This window comes from Phascolarctos cinereus, unplaced genomic scaffold (assembly GCF_003287225.1).
Source record: "Phascolarctos cinereus isolate Bilbo 61053 unplaced genomic scaffold, phaCin_HiC Scaffold_1;HRSCAF=81, whole genome shotgun sequence".
Taxonomy (NCBI): domain Eukaryota; kingdom Metazoa; phylum Chordata; class Mammalia; order Diprotodontia; family Phascolarctidae; genus Phascolarctos; species Phascolarctos cinereus.
The window spans coordinates 270,749,113-270,776,167 of NW_027555514.1; the positions used below are offsets into that span (position 1 = coordinate 270,749,113).

General features: G+C 48.0%; 1 protein-coding gene across 1 annotated transcript in view; it reads left to right on the top strand.

Annotated features, from left to right (window-relative positions):
• The window catches only part of UTP20 (UTP20 small subunit processome component), a 100,582-nt gene that overhangs the window by 15,947 nt on the left and 57,580 nt on the right, over nucleotides 1-27,055 (top strand). Inside the window, 16 exon segments of the mRNA XM_020982333.2 lie at nucleotides 107-262; nucleotides 829-975; nucleotides 1,059-1,193; nucleotides 2,527-2,604; nucleotides 3,732-3,910; nucleotides 6,280-6,435; nucleotides 6,814-6,902; nucleotides 7,860-7,965; nucleotides 10,294-10,444; nucleotides 12,416-12,478; nucleotides 12,921-13,079; nucleotides 17,697-17,773; nucleotides 21,257-21,336; nucleotides 21,975-22,212; nucleotides 25,013-25,127; nucleotides 25,129-25,211. Coding sequence (XP_020837992.1) covers nucleotides 107-262; nucleotides 829-975; nucleotides 1,059-1,193; nucleotides 2,527-2,604; nucleotides 3,732-3,910; nucleotides 6,280-6,435; nucleotides 6,814-6,902; nucleotides 7,860-7,965; nucleotides 10,294-10,444; nucleotides 12,416-12,478; nucleotides 12,921-13,079; nucleotides 17,697-17,773; nucleotides 21,257-21,336; nucleotides 21,975-22,212; nucleotides 25,013-25,127; nucleotides 25,129-25,211 — 2,012 coding nt within the window.

The window sequence follows — 27,055 nt, forward strand, 5'->3', positions numbered from 1 at the left end:
CAACCTTAAAGTGCTGATGAATGTTACCTATTGTAAGCTATTATTATGTAAACTTTGGAAACAAGGGCTAAAGTATTAATGTAACCTCCCTCTTGGCTTTCCCCAGGCCATCAAGATAATTCTAAGGAAGCTCGGCCCAGTTACTGAGACCAAAGCCCAGCTACCATGGGAGCTGGTGGCTGAGGCTCTCAGGCAGATGGTAAAGTCTTCAGCTGCCTTTGTCTACAAGGACCATTTTGGAATGTTTTGGGAATGTTTGCAGGTAAGTCTTTGGTTGGGAGGAATTCTGTGATGTATTACTACTTGAGGAGAAGTAGCATAGGAGAGAGAGCTGGCCTCGGACCTGGATTTGAGTCATGCCCCTGACACATTGCTTTTTGACCTTGCACAAGTCATTAATCCCAGGCAGCTTGCAATAAGACTATAAATTTCAGGCAAGTGCTGAGATCAGCGTTGGTAGAGGGAATTTTCTCATCAAGAACTTCCCGTTCCAGTGAAATCACAAGGCCAGACAGAAAGATGATTCTGCACAACTGGTGATTGAGTTATTGTTTCCTTAGGTAGTAGCAGTTTTTATCAGTCGTGCTGACGATTGTTAAATAAATCTTATTTTTCTAAAGCCAAATTTTTTAAAAGCCAAAGGGCTGTTTTAAGGGTATCTTAATCAATAATCAGCTAATAAACATTTATTAAGTACCTGCTCTGTGCCCAGCCTTGTGCTAAGTGCAGGCCTCCAGAGTACCTGCTTCACATACATTCTCCTAAGCAAAGAGCTTGTGGCCAATGGGGAGCTCCCTGCCAGCCCTTATCCTGTGCTCTCCTTGACAGGAATCGCTCCTGGAGCTCCAGGACAAAATGTCCAAGCCTCACAGCCCGGGCGGTTCAGACCAAATGGAAAGGCTGCTGCAGACCTACCTTATCCTCGTGAGACATGCCAGTGGCTCCAAAGTGGCACAGCCTGAAGCAGTTTGTACGGTGAGTCTCCAGCCCCCGTCCCGTCCGTGGATGAGCCATCAGGGGCCCCGAGTACCAGCCTAATCTGTTCTCTGGTCTTACAGATAATACTGCAAACATTCGACATCTCTGGTCTCTCCACATCTTGCCATAAGACCCTCCTTGAGGTGATTTCTGCATTAGTCTTGGGGGAAAATGTTTCTTTGCCAGAGGCCCTTATCCGGAAAACTGTGCAAAAGGTAATGGGCCGGGGAGTCTGGGCCAGAGCCTTGCAGAGATCTCAGAGACTGCCCTGGGAGGCTCAGTTGCTGACTAGGACCATGAGACGCCCCTGGTCTTGCAGCTGAGGGGCCTGGGATTTTAATGCAAGTCCTCTGACTCTAGGATTGTTGCCTTTTGTACCACGGGAGACATTGTGGATGACTCACATACCACCTGTATCGCCTAGTGTACCGTGTCCCAGAGGGGCACCGTGGGTCCAGCTGCTTCTGTGGGTGGGGAGTAAGATGTGGGTGTGATCTCATCTGTGGGGACGTCCTCCATTAGTGCAGATGGGCTCCCCTTCTATAGCTTATGGCCTGAGAGTACATCCTGCGGCTCTGAGAAGTCGGGTCGCTTGCACAGGGCCATAACCTAGCAGGTCTCCCTGAGCCCGTCAGCGGCGCTCTTCCCACCTCTTGCTTAGACTCGGGCTGGCTGGGGTGGAGGGTGGCCCCCAGGGCTGTGGGCTGACCTGATGGCATTGACGGAGAACAGCCAGGCAGTCAGGCGCCTTCTGCTCAGCCTGCCTCCTCTCATTTTCTAGAGTTCACAGCAGTGCCCCCTCCTACCTACCCTTTTCTGACTCAGCCTGAATCTTCTCCAGCCCCTCACTAATGAAGTTGCTTAAGCACAAGCACTTGGGAAGCCAGCGGCTGCAAAGTCTGGCCAAAAGAGCAGGACTCTGGCAGTTGGCCCCGTCTTGAGGCTCAGAGGCTATGGTTTTGTACATGGGCCTTTCTCTGGCTGTAGGGGGATATCTAATGGCATACAACCCAGTTCCTGACCTGGGGTCTGTGAACAATTTGATTTCAGTAACACTTGGTTTCCTGTGGAATCCCCTGTGATTTATTTTATGCATTTAAGTGTATGATTTTGAGAAGGGCTCAGATAGGCTTCTCCAGACTGAGTACTGAGGATGGGGGAACAGTGATTCCCTAAGAACCGTTGTCCATAGAGTCCCCTTTGTGGCATCAGCAGATGGCTCCCCTTCATCTGCTGTCAGCAGGTCAGAGACTGAAGGCCCGAAGGGACCTCACAGACCATCTCATTAACCCCCCCTCCTCTGTTAGATGAGGAACCAGGGCCAGGCAGGAGAACCCACTTTTCAGGGGTCACACGGGGGCTTTTTGGCAGAGCTGGGATTTGAACCCTGCATCCTTTGACTAGTTCTTTCCACTCTCCTGTGGGATCTGGTCATCAGTCACCTGGATGAACCAGTCAGAGTACATGCCATCTCTACTCACATCATTCACGGGAGCGTGCCCTGGGCACTTTGGTTCATGTCTCTCACTCTCTATTTATGTTCTGCAGACTTTTGAAAGTGGATTTGAAAGGCGTTTGATTTTTGATTTCTCCAGAGGCGTGTTTGCCATGAAACAATTTGAACAGGTAATGCAAGTATAAAGTTTAGAGCAGGTGTTCTTAACTTGGGGTCTGTAGACACAGTTTATGGGGCCAGTGAATTTGGAAGGAAAAAAAAGACACCTTTATTTTTTCTTATGTTGAGTTTCCTTTGTAAACCTTTTGTGATTTTATATGCATTTAAATGTGATTCTGAGGAGTCCATAGGCTTCACCAGACTGAGTGCCCGAGGAGTCCCAGGCACAAACAAGGTGAAGCGCCCCTGCTGTGTGCACAAGGGGTGTTCGTAGTGTGTTGGTCTGAATGTCGGCCTTACCTCCCTTCAACGTGCCTGGTGGAAAGCCTTTGCTCAGCCTCTGATTGTGCTCATAGTTCCCAAGCAGGGCGGGGTCAAGGCATGTGGTGGGAAGAAGAGGACCTGATTAGGCTGGTTTCTGACAGTCCGGCTGTCCATGCCCATGTCCATCCTTCTCTCCTTTGCTGTTTACCAGGCCTTCTTTAATTTAGTCAGTCAAACACTGGGCATTTATTAAGGGCCTACTATATGCTGGGCTCTGTGCTAAATCCATAGCTGAGGCACCTAGCACCTTGCAGAGCAGGTAAAGGTGATTCACCAATGGACAGTTATTAAAGCGGATCTTTTTAGATCGATACCACATGCCAGGCACTGTGCTAAATGACGGGGATATGAATACAGGCAGGACAGCCCTTGCCCTCAGGGTACTTCTATATTAAAGGGGGAAGCCGGGGCATAAAGGGTCCTGTGAAGCAGGGAGGGGCTGGGAAGCCTGAGAAAGGCATGGTTCTGGGCTGTCAGAGGCCAGGGTGTTCCAGGGGCTGGGTCCAGGGTCCCAGTGGGGGAAGTGTAGGATGGATAGCCTGAGTTTTTTGAATTCCTTTGGGTGTTTAGCTAGCATGGTGTGGTAGGATCATAGCTTAGCCATTGAGAGAGACCTTAGAGGCCCTCTCTCTCTTGGCCAACCCCCTCATTTTACAGAGGAGGAAACTGAGGTGCAGAGGGGTTAAGGGACATGCCCTAACCATACTGGGGATAAGGGCAGAGTTGAAACTTGAGCCCCAGTCTGAAGAGATAAATGTCCCTTAGCATTGTCCCCCAGCTGATTCCTTTGGGGGCTTCTCTCTGTTTCTTTTAGCTTTTCCTGCCAACTTTCTTGGAGTATGTTGAGAGCTGCTTCTTAGCTGATGATGACGCTGCCAGAGACGAGGCTTTGGCCATCCTGGCAAAGCTCATTCTGAACAAAGCCCCACCGCCCACCGTCGGCTCCATGGCCATTGAAAAGTACCCCCTGACTTTCAAGGCAAGGCCTGTGGGGTGAGTAGCCCTCTGGAGTCTGGACCTCTCTGGGAAAGATGGAAGTAAATGAAAAGATTCTAAGAAGCCACATGACTTTAACATATAATATCTGGTTATTTGTGCTTTCATTAAGAGAGTTTATGTTCATTCTTGCTTGGCGGCAGACGTTGGAGCAAGGTGGGGAGGGTGTCCAGGAGGCCTGTTGTAGGACCAAAGTAAGGAAAAGCTTGTCCGCAATTTGGCTGGCCTCAAATGGAATTGGGGCCCTGTAGGGAGAGCTGTGGATTGGTCCAGCCATTCTGGAAAACATTGAGAGTTTGGCTGGAGAAGTCAGAAAACTGTGGGTGCCCCTTGACCCACCAGCCCCATGACTCAAGGAGGTCAGCGACAGAAGGAGAGGCCCCATGTACATAGGAATATTGAGAACACTTTCTGTGTTAGCAGAAGCCCGATGTGTCTCTCTTTATGCCTTTTGTTTTTACCTCGTAGTCATTTGGGGTAACTCCCCCTCCCTGCCACAGAAAATATTAAGCAAAACCAGCTGATGCCGTCTGACAGCATTTGCACCTGACCCGATGCTCACCCCTTCCAGGGAAAGGAGGGGAGATTCCTCTGCCGAGGAGAGGCTGGGTGACTCTTTGTCATAGATGTCCCACTGGGCCTGGGGTTCTTGACCTATGTTCTTTTTTTTTAAATGTGTTGATAACTGTATTTCAGTAGAATTGGCTTTCTTGGCAATCCTGTACATTTTATCTTATTTCATTTTAAAACCATTATTCTGAAAAGGGGTTTGTGAACTTCATCAGACTGACTGCCCACAGGGTCCATGGCACAGAAAGGATGAGGAGCCCCTGGGCCTGGACTCTGTGACATTCGCTTAAGGTTCTGCCCAGGTTCTCTGATTAGCTGGATTCTCTACAGGGAGCAAAAGTGGCCCTGAAAGCCCTGAGCTGGTTACCCTCAAACGACGACTGATTACCTGCTTTTGTCATTTATACTAAGATACACACGCACCCTTGCCACACTCCCCTGGTTCCCCCAAGCTGATTTACTTTCCAGTTTCTGTTTTATATTTCTTAGGCAGAGAGTCTTGGGACAGTGTGCTGGCCCCGGATTCAACTCTTGCTATGGGTGATTAACTGAGGGCCTTGAAGAATTGCCTCTATTCCTAAATTTCAGGCCATTTCTTATCCCGAAACTGTTCGGTGATGTTCAATTCGACCTTGTGGTTTGGATTTTAAAACAGTCTCGTTTTCCTTGCCCTGTCTCCAAGGAGGGAGAGTGTGACAAGGAAATCATGTACCTTGGCATCTTTACTTGAGGACAGAGGCTTTTTTTTTTTTTGGGTAATTACTTTGAGCATAAAGGGATTGGTCATCCATTGTTTCTTCTCTGAGGATTTTTAGTCTTGGCTTAAAGACAGCGCATCTTGTGAAGAGATTTAAAAGTTTTCTTCACTTAGAAGACAAGTAGAATATCTTGTCATCAGCTCTTTTTCCCCAGTCAGCGTGTTTTCCTCTCATTAATGACATGTTTAATAGCCCTCGTTATGATTGATTATTTAGAGCAGTGGAAATTGGCATCTCAGTTACAAATTCACTTTTTGAGGTGAAAGGTTTGCCCCCAAACTAGTAGGGATCACCAGAATGAGAAATTAGGACTGTTACTGAAATGGTCCTCGTGAAGTGTACAGTAATGGACTTATACAAATCACAGTTGAATTTGACATCCATAGCTCTCCTTACACTTTTTAAGCAAGTCACTTAAACTCCTGACGTAGGCGTCTCATCTGTGAAGGTGAAGGCTTGGACCGGGTGGTGTCTGGGGTCTTTCCCAGCTTCAGATCTGTGCCCCTGTGAGACCTCTGCTAGTGAGCTTAAACAGGGTGTCCCTAAAGTCTTAGTGCTGTGCCAGGCTATGAAAGAGCTCGTATTCCCATTTGCAAAGCAGGCTGCTTTGACTGGGCAGCAGCCGCGTCTGTCCTGAGTTCTTTGGGCTGAGCCTCTGGGAAAAGAGGCCTGGGTGTGCCGCTGAGCAGATGGTGCCGTGGAAGGAGCACGGGTTTGGATCCCGCTTCTGATGCTTTCTTCCTGTGACATGGAGAAGCACGTAGCTTTTCTCACCTTGTAAAATGGGGGTTCAGGTGCTTGGACTAGATCATTCCTTGGGTCCCTTCTGGAGGTTGATCTTGGAGCCTTCAGAGCCGCTGAGCTGGTAGTTGACTTGTCAAAGCAGAGAAAGCACGGAGGTCTGTAAACTTCACAGTGTATGTAATTCAATTAAGAGAAGCTGGGAAGGGCTTGGGGAAGGGGGTCCTTGGCTGGGCGATGCCATTCTCCATTCTGTTTTAAAGGTACCTTCATTCCCTTGGTCTCCTTGTCCCGCAGACCCCGTACCAGACAGAAGAAAACCAGGACGGGCGGAGAGGTGGAGCAGCAGTCAGTGTTGGGTCACGTTTTATCCCTAATCCGGTTACCGCCGAGCACGGGGGCTGTTTCTCTTTGCCGCCCTTGGGCCGCATTTGTGGTGCTGCCTCACCTCCGGTAAGAGAGGGGCCTTCGATGGGCCTTTGGAAGGCAAAGCGGTAGGGAGGGGTTGCCATCTGCATCTGAAGAGGGGGGTTTCCTCACTGGGGGAGGTCCCTGCTGTGATGGAATCACAAGTTTTAGTCTTTCCTTTCTCGGGAGAAATTTCATTTGAATCAAAAATTAAAAGTGCTGGCCTTTACTTCTCAGGTCAGCAGTCTACAAGCATTTATTAAGCCTCTTCTGTGTACCAGGCACTGTGTTAGGGATACAGAGACAAAGATAGAATAATCCTTGCCCTCAAGGAGCTTACATTCTGTCGATCGAGTGCCATCCAACGAACAAGCTTTTGGAAACTGATGCTGTTTCTTCTCTCCCTCCCCCCCTTATGAGCAGACCTATGGAGACAGAGAACATAGTGCCTCTGGTTACAAGATTCATAGACTCCACCTTTGCAGCCATTGATGAAGGAAGTATTGGTAAAGGTGGGTGACCTTCCCCTTTTGCTTACAAAATTCCTCTGCTCTGTGCCTCCAAAGCCAGTGAGAAATCAGGGTGCCCCCCGGGGAGTAGTGACCCAGGCTGTTGGCCCTACTGTCTGGACAGTGAGTCCTGAAGACCTGGGAGAGCGGGGATGCTGTGTGTGTGTCTGTGTGAGGGCATTCAGGTAATCCAGGATTCCTTAAGCATCAAGCGTGCACATGTGTAATCCCCAAACTCACCCCCTGGGGATTTGAGTAGGCTGGTGAGAATTAAAAGAATTGAGCTTTGTTTCTGTGAACTCATAGGAATTTAGAAAAATAAAAGGAAGGGTTTGCCCTGAAGCACCGATTTAAGGCCAGAAGGGGCCTGTGCCACCTTCCTTCCTAGGAAGCCAGCTTCCTAGAGTAGTCTAGTTTCGCCAAGCCCAGGCCTTCCTTCTTCCAACAACAATAACCACAAGAACTCAGGTTGATAGAGCGCTTGACATGTGTGATCTCATTTGCTCCCTACAGTGTCCACCCTGGGAGGTAGGTGCTATGACGAAAGGTCCAGAGATTCACCCAGGTCCCATAGCTAGGGAGAGTCTAGGGCAGGATTCAAATTCAAGTGTCTTAGTTCCACTCTCAGTGTTCTGTCTTCCACCTACTCCAAGCTAAAAAAGAGACCCCACTTCTCTTCCCTTTGTTGGAGAACCCCCCTCCCCAACAAAAAAAGGGACCTATGTCCTTGTAAGATATACCAACCTTTTTCCTCCTCTTCCTTCTCTTGTACTCTTAGCAGTTAGATAGGTTTTCTTCTTTCATTTCAGAACACAGTTAAATAAGCGCCTGCTATATGCTAGGCACTGGGCATTTAAACATTTGGAGTTGTTTTTCCTTCAGAAGTTGACATTAGCTTTGAGGGTGAATGGGATGTTTGTTCAATCCTGGCCTAAGTCAGTTTTATTTTCTGCCCCCCAGGGGACTTGTTTGTGCTGTGCCAGGCGATAAGTGCCCTGCTGAGTTTAGAAGCATCTTCTGAAATTCTCCAGTTGGTTCCTGTGGAACGAGTGAAGAACCTCTTGGAGTAAGTAAAATCATCTCTTGGCTCTTTTCCATGGCTTCACACGAAGAAAGTTGATGAAGCAACAGGGATTTGTTTGTAAACAACAAATATGATCTTATTTTATCCTCATTAGGCATTGTTATCCCCATTTTATGGATGAGGAAACTGAGGCAGACCGTGGTTGTTGGATTTGAACTCAGGTTTTCCCAGCTTCAAGTCAGGTTCTCTATGCACAGTGCCATTTAGTAGCCTCTGGGGAACGGAATTGGAGAAAGGGAAGGCTCTCCTGATGCCCTTAGAAGTTTTCTGGTCCCTGCTTATCTTTAAAAAGGATGCTTTTCTTTCTTTTTCTAAAATTAAGTCTAATTTAATATTTTATTTTTTCCCCCGATTACATGTAAAAACAATTTTAGCATTTTTTCAAATTTTGAGTTCCAAATTCTCTGCTCTCCCCCTCTCATTGAGAAGGCAAGCAGTTTGACATGGGTTGTACATGTGTAGTCGTATAAAACACATTTCCACGTGAGTCATGCTGTGAAAGAAAATACAGACAAAAAAAGTCAAAGGGGAAGCTTTCCCATTGCATCCCTTCTGCACGGGGACCATTTTATGTTTGGTCTTTGTAGCCTAGTGCCATGTATATAGTTGGCATTTAATAAATGCTCCTTGAACTGTACAAGTGTAGTGCATGGAGCTGTGGGCCTGGAATCAGGAGAAGGCATCAATCTGACTCCCATCTCAGACCTTGCTGGCTCTGTAACCTTGGCCTCAGTTTACTCATCTGTAACATTTCAAGCCCCTTTTGGCTGCCAGTCTGCTGTGAATTTCCCCTTCCTCCCCCAGATTTATTGTTAGGAGTTGGGGGAAGTCAGTGTCTGAGGTTTTTGGATTGTGTTTGAAGAAAGGACCACAATGCTTTCCATGTTATAGGTGAACCGTATAGGCTTTGTGACTTCTCTTTGGACTCAGTGGAAGCCTTCTTTGGGAGGGGAAGAGCTAGTTCCTCGGGCTCTACTGTGTTTGGCCTCGGTGTCTCAGGGAACCTCGGCTCTGCCTGCCCGAACATCCTTTCCCGACTTGTTTTCCCCCAAGAGTTTGCATATGTTTATGATTCATTTCCTTAAGAGCTAAGCACACCTTCCTCGTACATGAGGTTATTCTCGGGACAGAAGTTGCTGGTACACGTCAGGGGACCCTGGGGGTACAGAAATGAAGTGACGGATCACCCATGGTTTTACAGCCGGGGTGTGTTGGAGGTAGGTAGGACCTGAATTGGGGCTTTTCCTTACTTGGAGGCCGTTCAGTCTGCCCCTTGGCCTCTGTGGTTAATATGTGTACTTTTTTTTTGTAGGCCCAAAATTTTTAAAAAGCAAGAAAAATAGTTTAAAAATATGCTTTGATCTGTATTCAGACTCCATCAGTTCTCTGTCAGTGGACAGCATTTTTCATCACGAATCCTTTGGGATTGGTTTGGATCATCGTCTTGCTAAGAATAGCTAAGTCATTCAGTTGATCGTCGTATAATATTGCTGTCGCTGTGTACAGTGTTCTGATTCTGCTCGCTTCACTTTGCATCAGTTCATATAAGTCTTCTCAGGTTTTTCTGAAATTATGCTGCTTGTCATTTCTTACAGGACAGTAGTATTCCATCACAATCATACACCACACCTTATTCAGCCATTCCCCTGCTGATGGGCATCCTCTCAGTTCCCAGTTCTTTGCCACCACAGAAAGAGCTGCTGTAAATATGTTTGTACACACAGGTCCTTTTCCCTTGTCTTTAATCTCTTTGGGATACAGGCCTAGTAGTGGTAGTGCTGGGCCAAAGTTTTATAGTCTTGTGTGTAGTTCCAAATTGTTCACCAGAATGATTGGACCAGTTCCCAACCCACCAGCAGTGCATTAGGGTCCCCGTTTTTTGTGGGTGCGCTTTCAATGAGGCAGTGTGACCTGGTGAAAACAGCTCATAGCAGGGAAGGAGGGATGAGGCCTAGGGTTTGTCCCTCTCTAGCCATGTGATGTGGAGCAAGTCTATAGCTTCTCTAGGTTTTAATTTCCTCACTTCCTCTGAATGGAATGGAATCTTCCTGAGGGCAGGGGCCAGTTCCCTTAAATAAAGAGTACATGCTTGTTGAATTGTAGGCAAGTGGACCAGGTGACCCTGAAGTTTCCCTCAGTTCCGTGTGACTGGGGCTCTGTTTTCAAGCATCAAAGGGAAGCCTTCATCTGACGACTGAATCCGTTTCAACGTTTCTGTCACCACTGGTCGTCGTCACCTGCCATTGGGTGCCCCCACGGGGACAGCGTTGTGCCTGATGGAGAAGGTGCTGAATAGCGATGTCGTTTCAGGATGCTCCCGGAGGAGCCTTCTGTCCTGCTGTTGGCCGACCTCTATTATCAGCGACTGTCCTTGTTCGGCTGTAAAGAACCTCTAGCCGAGGAGACTTTGATGAGCTTATTTGTCAACCTGCAAGCAAATATCTCGACTGGTGTGTCCAAGGTAATTTTATCTCGCCGTGTTTCCTCGGCCGGATTTGTGTGGCTTTGTTCATAGAGTGCGTTTGGTTCCTCACCCTGGGTCAGGAGGTGAGGTGGCCTCACGGAGAGGGCGCTAGGCTGGGGGCCCGGAACGCCTGAGACCAGTGAGCGTCTCTCCTGTCTGCTTCATGACACCAAGGATGATCCCTCAGCCCTTCCCACCTGGTCGTGGGCTTTCCAAGTAGGAGCGACTTCATAAATGGTGGTTGTACCAAAAAATGACCCCAAGGAAACCTTAAAGTGCTCTATCAGTTCTGTTCCTCATCTACTCTGGCTGAGACACTGGACTACAAAGACAAAACCAGACGAGGAGCTTAGACTGGGGGAGAGGGGCGTCTTCATGAGTGCCCTCCCCCCCACCCGGCACCGCCTGGCTGCTCCTTGTCGCTGGTGAGCTTCTTGGTGTTGACCGAGGTAGGTCTTACTGGAAGTCTAGAGTCTGAGGAGCTGGATCTAAGTGTCCTGCCTGGAACAGGTGGGAGGGGAGCCCTTTCTTTGTCCCCCCAAGTCGGCCAGCACCATGCCTTCCTGGGCTGAGCTGGCGGTCTGTCGCCCCGCTGCTGCTTCCTCAGCCCCAGCTCCAGGGAGCTGGGCAGGAATCCCCTTCCCACGGCCTCTCAGGAAGGTCTGTGTCACCCTCTGGTGCCTGCAGGGGAGCAGAGAGGAAGCAGCCCCCAAGTTCCCAGTGCAGATGACCCTGAACAGGTCTTTTTTGGGAGGAGGGTTTCCTTCGAAGTACAGCAGAGCCCTCCCCTGCCTTTTTCAAAGAGCCCTTAGCAAAGTTCAAGAAAGATTCTGTGTGGCTGTTTCAGAGTTTTATTTAAATGATCAGTTCATGCATTTCCTTTAAAGATCATCCATAGATGACTCTTAGAGGCAGCTAGATGGTTGAGTGGATAGACAGCTGGATTTGGAGTCAAGAAGACCTGGATTCTAGTCTTGCCTCAGACACTTTGTGATAGCTGTGTGACCCTGGCTAAGTCACTTCACCCTCAGTTTACCTTAGTTTCCTCATCTGTAGAATGGGGTGATAATGATAACACTAACTTCAAATGAGATGCTGTGGAAAGCGCTTTGCCAGCTGAAGTGCTCTATCAGTGCTGGTGGTGGTGATGAATAAACTGAGCAGAGAAGGTGGCTGTCTGACCGCCTCTCAGAGAGGAGCCATGGGGCGCGGCTGAGAGGAGGTGGGATCGGCGTTCTGGCTCCGTCCCTGGCCGGCTGGGTGTCAGAGGCAGGAGCGTCGGGTGGATGGCAAATATACTTAGATTCGCCCGAGGGAGGGACCCTCTCAGCAGGTAGAGTCGCCCAGAGGGGAAAGGGGCTGCTGCTTCTGTACAGTGGGGGTGGGGAGTGGACCCGACGGCCCCCATTTGGGCCGCTGGGACCCTCAGCCTCGCAGGGCCTGCAGTCTGCCCTCACTGGGGACCTTCAGACAAAGGCTGGAAGAGTTGTCACTACCTCTGCCGTAAGGGGAGTTTTTCTTCGGGTGTGGATTGGATCAGAGGGTCCTGAGATTCTATGACTCTACCCATGTGACCCTGGGCAGGTCCCCTCGCCAGTCTGAGCTGCAGATGCTTCACCTGCAGAATGGGCACGATCACACTCCAGTGACCTCCCCCTCACAGGCTCGTGAGGACAGTACCTGGTAAACTGTAAGGTGCTGGATCAGTGTGAGCGTCTTTGTCAGAGGGTGGATGGGCCTTGGCTGCAAGGTCGGCTGAGCTCCAGGCAGTCCTGGCACAGGGGTCCCTTTCTTTGGTGCTGAATGCAAGCAGTAAAGTTCCTATTGTTATGTGCCCCTGGGTGCCAGCTCTGCCGGCCACTGGCGATGAAACAGGCCCCTTCCACTAGGAGCTTTGTGCTGTTTGCCCAAAACTGCTTAAAGTTAGAGCTGACCTCGGTGTTTTTTCTGTTTCTTCCTTTCAATCAGATTCGCCTTCTGACGATAAGAATCCTAAACCACTTTAAGGTGCAGCTTCCTGAGGCAATGCAGGTATCATAGCATCTTCACCTGGTGATTTCAGTGGCTCTGGGCTATTATTTTGCTTTTCTTCACTTATTCATGAGAGGGTTGGGTTGCCCCCATAATGCAGCCCTGGAGTTGGAGTCTGAGGCCCAGATCTTACCTGTTGGGGTGACCTGTGTGTCCCTGGCGAGTTATTTGTCTGGGTCTGAGTTGCCTTCTCTCTCTGAGATGCAGGTGTGGGTCTGCTCTAAATCCTGCGATGGGAATGGGAATAATGAGGACTAGTCTTTTTTCCTTCCTTTTTGCTTATTTAAATTAAAATGCTTTTGTTTGAAATATAAAGTGCCTTGGGAGATCATAATGTCTATCACTTTTTCAAAACATTTAAAAGAAATTTTTATTGTTTTCTCATATCTTTACATCGCTCAGACCTCTCTAATACTGCTGTTTAACATTTGTTTTTGCTCAGGATGATGGGATAGGGGGACATCAGTCCATCTTTGCAACATTGCTACAAGCCGAACTCGTCCCAGCAACTGTGAACGATTATCGAGAGAAGCTTCTGCATTTGAGAAAACTGAGGCACGACTTGGTCCAGGCGTCCATCCCTACCGGGCCTTTACATGAGGTAAAGGCAATGTCTGGGTGGCATCTGTCCGTCCAGCCTGGGGATTGGAGACTGGCTGATCTGGAAACCGAAGCTGTAGCTGGCCCTCGTGGGCCTGAAGCATCTGAAGATCTGTAATCCCCGAGGCTTGTCTGCCCACCAGACCTTCCACCCCTCTGTCCTTCACCCTGCTGCCGCTGGCCTGGGGAAATGGGCAGTTAGTTCTTCCACTAAGCTCGCTGCTCATCGAATGGTGCTGCCCGTGCAGGGAGCGAGCTCGGCGTCTGCCCACAGAGCAGCAGCCCTGGCGAGGTTCCACCATGCTGGGCGGCCTTCCCGGCTGGGCCAGCTTGGCCTGTTGTCTGAGGACCAGCCTGCGTGGCATGGGGAGCTTGTTTGCAGCCTGAGAGTTGGGGCTGCAGACACCCTGCTCCGTCATGCAGGGATGTACCTAGACTAGGAAAATTAATCAGGTCTTTGGAAAGGTGGGAGTGCTTCTGAAAGTCCCACTGCTGTTCACTAGCTCTGCTGTGGAGCATTGGCTATTCAGCAGGTGTTTTCCTTTAAGTTGGCTTTTTATTGATGTCTTTTTTTTGCATTGCCTACATTTCCCACGGTATCTGCTCCCTCCCCTCTTTTGCCTACCAGAGACCTATTCCTTCCAATAAGGAACTAAAAATAGTTTAGTGAAACCAACCAGCACATCCGAAAAGTCTGACACTGCATGACGTATGGCACCCCTGTGGCCCCCCAGCTGTGCCAAGAGTCAGGGGTGCCTCCTTGGATACTCCTGCCACGGGGATGGTTCATGATGATTTGGCCATAGTCAGTTTCGATTGCTCAGCAGGTCTTTCTGTTTGCATTATCGTAGCTGGGTTTGTTGGCTCCCTGGTTCTCTGCTTCACTTTGCATCAGTTCACGAGTCTTCCCATGCTTCTTTGTCCTCCTCTCATTTCTTATGGAGGTTCCATTACGTTCACACGCCCAATAGATGGGCATCTACCTTGGTTCCAGGTCTTTGCTACCATCACAAGTGCTGCTGTATATATGCTAGTGGCTTTGAGGAATGTTTTTGAATGCAGCACAGTCACTGGGGTACCGTTGGGGAACTCTGGTTTCCTCAACTTCAGATCCAGTGGGAGGGGTGCATTGGCTTGTAACAGGCAACTAGCAAAGACTGCGGGAGTGCCAGGGGATGGCCATGCTTTGGACTGGCACCGTTTTCCGTGATGGTCGGCCTTGTGGTTATGACATCGGCTGGCTGGGGATGATGGCTGAGAATGAGCCCCATGCCCTACACAGGCTGGTCCTTGGATAGCAGATGCACCAGGTCGGCCATCCCTGGGCCCAGCCTGCGAGCCTACCTGGTGTGGAAGAGCCTTTGTGTGACTGGTTGTTCTGTGGGTGCCGTCTGGGGCCGCTGGGAGGCAGTGGGGAGGGTACTGTGCCATGAGGCAAATGGGGCTGAGCTGGTGGAAAGGCAGAGACTGGAGAGAGAGTCAGTGTTTGAGGACAATCTCTTTCTTCCAAGATGCAGCTCAAGGACCAGTGAGCCTTTCACGGGCCCTGATTCTGTGCGTTGTCCCTCTTTCCCTCTCTTAGGTTGAACCACCTTTTTTCACCTTGTATTTCTTCTGTGTGTGCTCAGATAGATAAGTTCCTGTCATCTCTTCCCAGATGTTCTTTGGCTGTAGGGTCACTTCTTTTTTGTGTGTGTTCATATTCTGAGTGCTTGGCCATAGACAGGAGACCCTCAGATCCTGGAGGTGGGAGGGTGGGAGGGGATGACATCTGTGACTGGTGGGTTTCATCTCAGGTCAGCAAACATTTATTCAACACCTGCGGCCTGCCAGGTTCTCATGGGATAGGAGGGCAAAGAGGGCAGCAGCTCTTGTCGTCCTGGCAGGAGACGAGGGGGAGCCCTGCAATCATGTCAGATGTGAGGATGTGGGTAAAGCAGACGCCCGAGAGCCCTGGGATGGGGACACGGGGAGCCCATCAATCATCCCCTCCTCGTTCACTTATCTCGGGACCACGTCAGAGGATTGATGGAGGGCTGTGGTTATGCTGCCTATACATGGCAGCTGCTGTTATTACTTGGGTACCACAGTCATTCCTTGGGGAGACAAAAAATTAGTTTACTAGTTTGGGGAAGCCCAGAGTTCTGACTTGTGTTGGCTGCATTTTTCCAGGCTCTTCAGTTTCCATGCCTCATACTCTTTGCTGACACCCAGAATTTAGACTTTGACATGTGGGGTGAATCTGCTTATCCAGCATGGTGCAGCCTTTATACCCAAACATAAGCCATGGATCAGAGCTGATGGTGCCTTTTAATGAAGTTTGTGGTTCAGTCATTTCACTCGTGTCCAACTCTTCATGGTCACTTTTGGGGTTTTCTTGCCAGGGATATGGGAGTGGTTTGCCATTTCCTTCTCCAGCTCGTTTTACAGACAGGGAGACTGAGGCAAACAGGGTGAAGTGACTTGCCAAGAATCACACAGCTAGAAGTGTCTGAGGCCAGATTTGAACTCAGGTCTTTTTTTTAAAAATTTTTTCCATATGCTTTTGAGTTGAAAATTTTTCTCTCCCTTCCTCCCCCCCCACCTTCCCCGAGGCGGCGCACAATCTGATAGAGGCTTTACATTTACATACCCATTAAACGTTTTCACATCAGTGAAGTAGTAAGTAAAAATTAAAACCAATAGGAGGAACCATCAGAAAGATGAAACAAAACTCAACAGAAGGTAAAAATAAGTGATAGTGATTTGACTTTCATAATTCTTTCTTTGGATGTGGACAGCATTTTCCATCCCGAGGCCTCTGGAGATGTCTTAGATCCTCGTAATGCTGAGAAGGGTTCAGTTTAACAATATTAGTCATTGCATAACGTGGCTGTTATTGTGTACAAAGTTCTCTTGGTTCTGCTCACTTCACTCAGCATCAGACCATACAAGTCTTTCCAGGTTTTTCTGAAGTCAGCCTCTTCATCATTTCTTATAGAACAATAGTATTCCATTACATTCATATACCACAACTTGCTCAGCCATTCCCCAATGGATGGGCATCCTCTCAATTTCCAATTCTTCGCCACCACAAAAAGAGCTGCTGTGAATATTTTTGTACATGTGGGTCCTTTTCCCATTTGTTTGATCTCTTTGGGATACAGCCCTAGAAGTGCTATTGCTGGGACAAAGGGTATGCACATTTTTGTAGCCCTTTGGGCATAGTTCCAAATTGTTCTCCAAAATGGTTGGATCATTTCACAACTCCACCAACAGTGTATTAGCGTTCCAGTTTTCCCACATCTTCTCCAACATTTATCATTTTCGTGTTTTGTCATGTTGGCCAATCTGATAGGTGTGATGTGGTACCTCAGAGTTGTTTTGATTTGCATTTCTCTAATCAATAACGATTTAGAACATTTTTTCATATGACTATAGATGACTTTAATTTCTTCATCTGAGTGAACTCAGGTCTTCTTGATCCCAGGCACCTAGCTGCCCTCCCCCCCTTTTAAAAAATTTTAATATTTTATTTTTGCCTAATTACATTTAAAAACAATTTTTAACCTTTATTTTTTACAATTTTAAGTTCCAAATTATTTTCCACCCTCCCTCCCTTGCCCCCTCATTGAGAAGGCAAGCAGTTTGATAAAAGTATACATATACAGTCATACAAAACATTTCCATATTAGTTGTGTTGTGAAAGAAAACACAGACAAAAGAAAAAGAAAAATAGAGTTAAAAATATCCTTCAGTGTGCATTCAGACTCCATCATTTCTTTCTCTGGAGGTAGATCGCATTTTTCATCATAAGTCCTTCAGACTTGTTTTGATCTTCGTATTTCTGAGAATCTAGCTGCCCCTTTTAATGAAAATCCTCATTAGTTCTTTGTAAAAATCCCTCTTTAAGCACGTCTGTTTCTGTCGTCTGTCTCTGGCTATCTCTCTGTGCCGTTATCCATCTCTTTACCTTTGTCTGTGATCTGTCTTTCTCTCCATTGTGTGTTTGTGTCTTTCTGTCCGTCTCTTCCCCGTTGTAGTGGTCAGAGAGCTGGGGTCGGATCCAGGCAGGCTTGAGTTCAAGGCTGCCTGTGCTTACACCCTCACTTTGTTGTGTCTCTGTATCCCTGGCACTGAATGCAGGGTCTGGTGCATAGTGCCAGGTGCTTGTTGAACGTCCATTGACTGAATTCTCTCGGGCAGTCACTTTTCTGCATGCCAGGCTGTCAGTTCTGGATGATTTCATTTGAGCCCCTGCCAGTCTGCATTTGGGAGGATCCACTCCCAGGTCCTGACCTTTGCCTCCTCCTCCCCTTCTCAAACAGACAGTAGCTACATTTGGGATTCTGAGCTGAGACAACATTCTGTAGTCGAGCATCTGTATCTTCGAGGTGTATCATAACCCTGAAATACCTCGTACTGTGGTTTTTCCTCTTGAAAGCAAAGGTAGCACATTAGCTTTAAAACTTAATTTTCTAAATTGGTGGTGGCAAAATTCAGCAGTATCAAAATTGAATATTCAAGATAAAGAGAAACATGGATATTTAAACATTTAGTTTCCATTTTCAAATGTTTTCTGGATTTCTTCTCTGTCCACCTCAGCGTCCATTCAGACCTGCCTTCTGTGTGTCCCCAGGTGCCGCTCCGTTATCTGCTCAGCATGCTGTATATTAACTTCAGTGCCCTCTGGGATCCTGTTATTGAACTCATCGCGTAAGTGTGGGATACATGGGGGAATAATTAGCCTGAAATAGCTGTAAAAAGGGGAGCGCCAGAACAGTTCGGCTCCTTGGTGTGCTGGTGTTGCTGCTAAAGGAATGAGAACCAGGCTGAGGGGACTTGCAAGGGAAAAGGCTGCCCTGTCTAAAAGAGTGACCATTGCCCAGCATTGTGGCACAGGATGAAGAACTCTGTACTGGGTCAGAAGCCTTGGGTTCAAGTCACTCTTACATGGTGCCTGACACATAGTAGGAGGCTTAATAAATGCCCATTGGTGGATTAACTGGGTGGTTGTGAAGGTTGTGTGAAAGGAAGAGCTAGCATTGACATAGAAAGCCCTTTGCAGGGGCAGCTAGGTGGCGAAGTGGGTAGAGCACCAGCCCTGGAGACAGGAAACCCTGAGTTCAAATCCAGCCTCACTAGCTGTGTGACCCTAGGTAAGTCACTTAACCCCAATTGCTTCACCAAAAAAAAAAAAGCCCTTTGCAGATATTCTCTTGTCCCAACAATCCCAGGAGGTGGGGGCTTTTATTATCCACATTTTACAGGTGAGGAAACTGAGGCTGAGAGGGGTTAAGTGACTGGGGAGAATTTGAACTCGTGTCTTCCTCTGAGCTCAGCCCCCCTATTCTCTCATCTCAGAGGTACAGCAGATGGTAGAGGTCATTTAGCCCAGCTCTGATTTGTTTGGAGATGAGGAAGTATGCCAGAGATCTGGATGTCCCAGTGCCCAGGGTTCTCCGCCAGAGTGCTCTGACTCCAGACGCGGTACGGCTTCTGAAAAAGTCCTTTTGTTTTCTGAAGAGCCTCTTTCAAAAGTATTACCTGGGGCAGGAAAAGAATTTTAGCAACAGTCTGAATTAATTCTAAAACCCTCGTTGTGGGAGGGTCCGTGTGCAGAAACCAGCCTGTTAGCAAGTGAGCTTGCCCCGTTTGGAGAGAAGCGGGATGTCCTGGTGACTGACCTTAGAGTGACGAGACATAGCTCTGAGTCCTTTCTCTGCTTGGCTTGGTGGCTCTGGGTAAGTCAGCTAACCTCTGTGAGTCTCAGTGTCCTCATCTGTAAAGTGGGGTAATAGTCAGGAAGCAAACACATAGTCTGCCATGTGCTGTGCTGGGAGAGGGAGAAGGGAATCAGCATTTCTAGAACACCTACTATGTGCCAGGCACTGGGCTGGGTGCTTTACAGATGTCATCTCAATTAATCTCACAACAACCCTGGCTGGGAGGTGCCATTATGTCCTTACTTTGGAAACCAAAGTGTCCAGGGTCACACAGCTAGTAAGGGTGAGAGGCAGGATTTGAACTCGGGTCTGCCAGACTCCTGGCGCAGCGCTTTATCCACAGACAAAATGAGGCATGCACCAGACACACGGATCGGCACTCACGTGGTGATGCGAGGGTGTCTTGGGGGTCCAAGGCTAGTACCAGCAGCTAGGGGGACTGGGAGTGTCCTCCTGCAGTAGGAGGTGCTTGACACTTAAAGGCACCCGAGGTGGGGATGGACACAGAACCGCAAGCTCTGGAAAGAGGAGCAGCTGTTTGTCGTCCAGCACCCAAGAATTATTGTGACCAGCCCCAGCTCTGACAACTTCTCCGTTAGCGCAGTTTGGGGCAGGGTCTCTTCACCTTGTCTCCATCCTTCACCCCCCAGATAGTCAGCTGCTGAGCTTGTGGACCCATTCCCACAGTCAGCTTTGTAAATGCAGGAACTAAAATGTATAGATGCGGAAAGGAAACCGAGTACATGGAACTCAGAGGCACGCAAACAGGAACAACAACAGACCCCGACTCTGTTGTGTCAGCCAGCCGCCAGACAGTGAGGAACAGACGCTCCTCCTCACCCAGCTCATCCACAAGCCGAGCCCAGCGCCTAGCACAGAGGAGGCCCTGAGAAAGTGCTGCCAGGGTCTGAGGGAGAAACTCCACTAATGAGGTCGCGTACTGAAGTATTTCACTAATGTCCCCATCGTTTGCATCTGGGGATGTGAACCTTGACCCAAATTACGGGCTGAGTCATAGCTATTTAAAACCATTAGGTCTGACTTAAGATAAACATCAAAAAGAACCTCAGCCTAATAGGAAGCCACTTGGACTACCTTTCATCAGAACATAAAGTCCCTTTAGAAAAATTCTTGATTGCTACCTTGAATGACCCTGGGCAGATCGGCCTCAGTTTCCTCCTTTGTGAAATGGGGACAGTAATAGCACCTCTCTTAACAGGGTTGTTAGGAGGACCAAATGAGGCAGCATGTAAAGTGCTTGCAAACCTTCACAGCTATGTAAATGCACGCTATTGTAATTTTTCTATCCTGTTAATTTCTGTGTCATCTCCCTTCCCTAATTCCCAGAAGGCCTCTGTTCTGTAAAAAAAGGGAAAAAAATGTAGAGAAAAAGAGTCTGAGAGCAGTAGTATGGGCAGTAGTTCTGAGTGTCCCCCATCTCTGCAGTAAAGGAAAAGACGTTCTCAGCATGTAGCAAGTGAGTGGTTTCAGGTTTTTGTTCTCATAAAGAATATTCTTAAGTAGTTTTTTTTTGTAATATGGACAACTTAAGTAGATTTTGGTGAGATCATTATACCAGGTTTTGCATTTATATAGTGGTTTAAGGCTTACAGAACTAATAATTTTGAATTTGGCAGAATTTATTTCTCTGCTCTGTTTTATTTTTGCACATACATGTTAAATGGGCTTTAATTCTTTCCTAAATGGGTGACTGTGAAAAGCAGGGAGATTCTGAGGCAGTTATGGGACCTCGCACTAGGTGAGCTAGCTCACTTTCTGCCTCCAAGTGCCAAATGTTCTTTTAAGTTATCTGGCTTTTGGCCTGTTGAGTCTAGACTGTTGATGGAAGGTGGCTTCTTTCCTGTTCTTATATTTGAAGGGCATGCTTCATATGAACAGGGGTGTTTACATCAGTTGTGTGATGGGTCAGGCCTGATAAGCCTGGCCGTTGCTACTTTGGGTCCAGAACTGGAACAAAAGGAAATGATTGTAATCCTCTCAGCCATTAATACAGGCCAAGGACAGCTGATGAGATGCAGCTGAATGAGCTTCTGAGGGGTGGTCATGCTGCTGGCCTAGCACCTGACGCCTGTGCTGTACCCAAGTCAGTGCCCATCTTCAGTTCCAAGATCCAGTCAGATCTTGGGGGCAGTTTCAGTACCTTTTTAAGGAAGAACTAACCTAGCTTGGCAGTGAGAGGGCAGATGATTAGGTTCTTGCTCCCACTACAGGCCAGAAAACAATGCTTTTTTTCCCCATATAGATCACGTATATATATGAACCTAGAGGAGAAATCCCCACCAAGGTTAAAGCTATTAGGTTTCCATTTTAGGAGATGGAAATTTCCATTTTAACTTCCCTCTCCTTATTTTCTGCCAAGCCTTCTTGTAATTCTGGGAAGCCCTTTTCTTGCAGTAGGCTCCTTAAACTCTTCTGTTGAGCCCTGTCTAACCTTATTGTTCTGTTTTTTTAGTTCCCATGCCAATGAAATGGAAAACAAAGCCTTCTGGAAAGTCTACTATGAGCATTTAGAGAGAGCCGCTACACGTGCTGGTAGGTAACATGATTTTGGATTGTTGATTTAAGTGTTTAGTTTTCATGTTCATTTACTCATGAATTTAGGTAATATTTTGTAGTCTTTTCAGCAGCTTTTGTTCACTTTTTAAGAAATGCTTTCTTTTGCTATTCAAAAAATGAATTCCTGATCACAAAAAAACCCACGTAAAATCCTAGGATTTAGTACTGAAAGGGTTAAGTTGGATTTGGCTTAAGTGGCTTAACAGTGCTGCCTGTTACATGGAGGTAGCCACAATCTAGTGGCTAGTCCCGTAGTCTGGATTCAGATTCAGCCTCTGACCTGGTTATATGACCCTGGGTGAGTCATTGCACCTCTCAGTGTCCAGGCAGCTCTCTGAGAAGCTTAAGCTGCTCAATGGTTGTTGATGTGCATTGGTGGAGGTGGTGCCCCATAGGGAATTCCCTCTATCAGTGAAGTTAGAGATCAGGTCCAAAAAATAAGGAAATGCTCCTCGAGTGCAGAATGGGCATAGCAGCATGAGCTGTGTCATCTTGTGGTTTGTCCAAACAACGTTGGCCCTGTTCATGTTTATTATTTAAGAGGGAAAAGAGACGTCACAATGTCATCCCTGGTTCTTCTTGGCCCCACTGTGCGTTTTCTTTTTCTCCCACAGAGAAGGAACTGCAGAATGATTCCAGAGATAAGCATCTCCGAGATAAAGGTGGCGAGAAGATGGAGACGGGAGACGTGGGTTCCCTTTATCACGAACAGCTGGAACACAGAACCGATTGTCGGGAAAGGCTGGACCACACCAACTTCCGCTTTTTGCTCTGGAAGGCCCTAGCAAAATTCCCAGAGAGAGTTGAGCCGCGGTCACGGGAACTTTCCCCTCTTTTCCTGAGGTTTATCAGGTAAGTGATTCCCCGTCCTGGGATCTGTTCCTGGAGTTTTCTGTAAATGTCAAGGACTCCCTGGGCAGGGTGGAAAGTGTGGTGGTAGCGCTTGAATGTATTGGTTAAGTCTCGTGAACCAGATGCTTGGTGTCTGTGGGATCTTGGGCTCTGTCTCTGTCCCCTGGGCCTCAGTTTCGTCAGCTCTAAATAATGAGGAGATTAGACAGGTCCCTTCTAAGCTCCACGGCTCAGCTTGTAATGTGTCCTATGACCTTGTCCTCCTGCTTCTGTCTACGGGGCTGTTTGAGAATCAGCCCACAAGCAGTGTGAAACTGAAAGTTCTAGATCTTAACACAGATAATGGTCTATAGAGCCCAATAAATGTGTCCTCTGGTAAGGCCTTGTCCTTTGGGTCTCATCATCTGCCATTTCACTCATCCATCTTCTGCCCAAGCTGGAAAGAAAGCCACCTCTGGTGACCTCAGTCAGAATGTACCCCCAAAGGCCTAACCCTTCTTACTCTCGGGGCAGAGCCTTTTTCCCCACCGAGGTCAAGAGTCTTCCTGCCTTCTTGTTCATTGTTTTATTTCTCATCATCACTCTTTGGGAATGTGGCACCTACAGAAACACAGCCTTGCTAAATTGTGTCTCTGGCATTGGCTTCAAGAAATAGTTTGTGGGAGACCATGGCCACCCTCTACAACATCATCTTCCAAATCTCTTCTAAATGGTTCTTGTAGCCGGTGATTAAGCTCAATTTTTCTTGAACCTAATTACCTTTAGGTCTATAGAACTTCTCTGGCTGCCCCCAAAGTATAGTCTTCGTAAAGTCTGTTCTATAGGAGGAAGAAAGAGTGTCTTCAAGAGTCTTCAAGAATGTCAGTGCTAGAAGAGACTCCTGAGATGATCACCTAGGCCAGTCAGTGCCTCTCTGACCTCCCTGGACTGGCATTTGAACTGCCTTTGGAAGGTGGTGTAGGCACATTTCACTTTGATCAGGATCGTCACTTTGCAAGTGGAAAGACCTTCAGTGTCCTTTCTGCAGCTGGTCCAGCTGAGGCCCAGAGGAGTCTGATGACTTGTTCCAGGTCACAGAGCTAGTGAGTAACAGAGCCAGGATTCCAACCCGGGTCCTTTGACCCCAAACCCAGGGCTCTTTGCTCTGAGCCGTGTCTTGGACAGCCCTCTTGGCTTCATGTCATGGTGAAATCTGCCTCTGCGGCTTCCACCAAGGGCTCGGGGTCTTTGCTCTGCGACCAGGCAAATCCAGTGTGATTCTGCCGTGTTCAGGGAATCCAGGGGTTGGGTTATTTGCCTCCTGGTACTAATTCAGTCAACTCAACATTTCTTTAGTGCCTGCTGTGTGCGTGATACTGTGCTAAGGATACAAATGTAAAAATCAAACATTCCCTGCCCTCAGTGTGCTGCTATTTTATCGAAGAGCTTTATACTCATAAGTAAAGACAAGTGCACTAATACTTGGGAGGATAAGGAAAGGCTGCATGAAAAGTAACAACAGCCATAATAACCACCAGCATTTATATGAGTGCTCTAAAGTTTGCACAGTGCTTTGCAAATATCGTCTCATCACAACAGCTCTGGAAGGGCGGTGCTGGTGTTACCCCCATTGTACAGATGAGGGAACTGGGGCTAACAGGGTCAGTGGCTTGCCCAGAATCATACAGCTAGGAAGTGGCTGAGGCTGCATTTGAACTCAGGTCTGCCCAACCTCAGGTGTGGTGCTGTCTGCACTGTGGTGCTCCCTAGCTGCCACAGAGCCGGTGGCATCTGAATCAGTCTCTAGTGTAAGAGCCGTAGTTCACTTGGTTTCCCACACTCTGCGCAGGGAGATCCCCAGTGAGGCAGCTGTTAAGACTGCCGGCCTGTACCCCAGAGATGGAGGGGCTCAGGCCCCGACACAAGGCAGGGAGGAGAAGCTGAGGCAGTGGCTGAACGCCAGGCCCTTCAGCCTATCGGCTCAGGTTTGAAACCCTGTCTTGCACTTCTGCTAAAGTTACTGCCCATGACGGCTCCCTCTGGCTGGAGGTCCCCAGCCCAGAGATGAATTCCGAGCCAGGGCTGGAAACCAGGGCAAGACTGAGCTCGCTGGCCATGGGAAGGCATTTGAATATGGTTTGCCAATACAAACCCTGGGCAAGAAGAGATTATGGAAGGAATGCAGTGCCTCCGAGCTGGACCACCAAGGTCATCTAAACCACGTGGGCCTATGTGAGAGACCCCTGGGGAGTGTCATTCCTCCATGCTTTGTCAGGAACATCGCTGACTGCTCCTCCTGAGGCAGCCCGTTCCCACCCCCTTCCCCCCAAATAGTTTTGGTTATTAGCATGTCTTCCCTGTCCTTCCACCCTTTGCTTCTCCATGGGCCCTCTGTGACCAAGAAGACTTAGGCCCAGTCCTTCCTCCAGATGATATGTCTTCCCATACCTAGGGCTAGAGTGGTCATGTCCCTCCTCCATCTTCTCTGGGCTAAACACAGTATCTTTGGTTATGTCAGCCAGTCCCTTCAAGGCATAAATGCCAAGAAGTCAGCCGAGACGTTTGAGAGAAAATCAAGCCTGTTTGGGTACTGAGAGATGACTGTATGTACTGGACACGTCATTTTATATTTAACATTTTAGAGGGGCAGCCCCTCAGACATTAACATTTCCTCCTGCATCCCCTGCTTCCCTCCCCTGGACCATCTCAGCCCCGCTGGACCCACTTTGGGAAATGTCATCCTGAGCAGTGGCTGGAAATGTCATTTTGCAACGGACGATTCAAACCCTTTGTGTTTTGTTCTTTCTCCCCCACTTCCCAGCAATGAGTATTATCCGGCAGACCATCAAGTGGCCCCCACTCAGGATCTCCTAAAGAGAGGCAGCGTGGCCCCTGAAGAGGAAAGAGAGGAGGGGACACCTGTGGAGGGCGACGAAGGGGGCTGTGGACGGAGAGGACCTGGCTGACGAGACCGTGGTGCTTGGTTTCCGAAAGAAGAAGACCAGGAGAGCCGCAGCCAAGTAAGTTCTTCCTGGGCCCCCCGACTTGGAGCTGGAAGGGACCCCAGAGGCTGCCTCATCAGCCCTGAGGTGGTTACACGGGAGGGAGGGGTGGAGACGCATCCAGGCTCTCGGGGTCCCTGGGCTCATCTCAGGTGTTTCCCCATGAGCTCTCGACAACTGCCAGTTGCTTATAAAGTTATTTTTGAACCATAGGCCATTAGATACCAAGGTGATGATAATAGCCCACATTTCTATGGTACTTTTAAGTTTGCAAAGAGCCTTACTTTGTTTAGCTCATTGGATCTTCAAAACAACCTTAGGAGGTGGATACTGTTATCATCTTCGTTTTATAGATGTGGAGACCAAAGTCGAGAAAAGTGAAGGGAGCTGTCCCTGGTGTCCCTATTACAGGTCTGAGGCAGAATTTGAACTCCAGCCTTCTGACTCTAAGTCTGACACCATGCCGTGAACCACTTAGCTACCTCTAAGATTAATTCCTGGAGAATGTTTAAAGGGAATTATTAACTGATTGTTTAAATAAATGCATTTTCTTATTTTATTTCTCAGTCACATGTAAGCAAAAGTTTTTAATATTCATTCTTTAAAATTTTGAGTTCCAAATTCTCTCTCTCCCTCCCTTCCCCCTTCCTGAGAAGGCAAGCAACTTGATATAGTTATACATGTGCGGTCATGCAAAATATTTCCATATTAGCCATGTTGCAGAAGAAATGCAGACCAAAAAAACCAAGAATAGTAAAGAAAGTGCTTCATTTTGCTTTCAGACTCCATCTTTCTCTGAAGGTGGATAGCAGTTTTCATCATGAGTCCCTGAGAGCTGTCTTGGATTGTTGCATTGCTGAGAGTAGTTAAGTCATTCTCAGTTAATCATTGTACAGTATTTATATTACTGTATACAATTTTCTCCTGGTTCTACTCACTTCACTCTGCATCAGTTAAAGTATTTTTAAAACCTTTAAATACCCATTTACTGATGAATAGCTGAACAAAATACATCAAAGTTTTCAAGACTTAACAGCTGTATTTTCACATTCGGGGTAAGATTTGTGCTAGAGAAATTTCCTTTCAAATTAAGGAATTTAATGCAAGGGAGGGAAGAATGATAGGATTTAAAACAGCCTTGGAAATTACAACTTACTCAAGAGAAAAAAACCTTCCCAGCCCCTGAGTAGGAAAACTGCTTATCTTATTGAACCTTTTGCTTGCCTGGTGAAGGAAGAGCCAGATTCTTCCTGCAAAAGGGATCTGGTCCCACCACCCTCACCCCAAGTCACGTACAAGAAAGGAGCCCCCCGCTCCCTTCTCATCTAGTCAGATGCAGGAGAGGGCAGACCTGGACGAGCAGGGCAATTGCACAATTAGAGAGTTGAATTTTTCTGTACTTTCGAAGTGTCCAAGCTGTATGGAATAGCGATTTGGAAATGTTGATGATCCTTGATGTTTTCCAAGTTCATCATACTTAAAAAAAAATTTTAAGACCTCTTCTTGAACACGGGTCCCCAGTTACCCTGAAGACCTCGAGTGAAGGGGACTTTTTGGACTGGTCTGACATCTTTGCCCCTTCACCTTCCCCTACCATGTCCTTGGTTCTGTAGTCTGGGGCCAAGTGGGAAGCATGGCGCCCTTCCTTTCTGCCTTTGTATGTTGGGCTCTTGGAGGCTGCTGTCATCATCTCCCCTGTGTGGGTGGACTGTCCCCAGCTCCTCTGAGCAGCCCTTGGGGCTGTGCTCCAGCTGACAGCAGGGTCCGTGCAGGGCTGGGCCCCGTGCGGGGTGTCAGCTCAGAATCCCAGAAGCACACCACGGGCTGGGAGATAGCAGCGCAGGGTTGGCTGCATTTCCTGC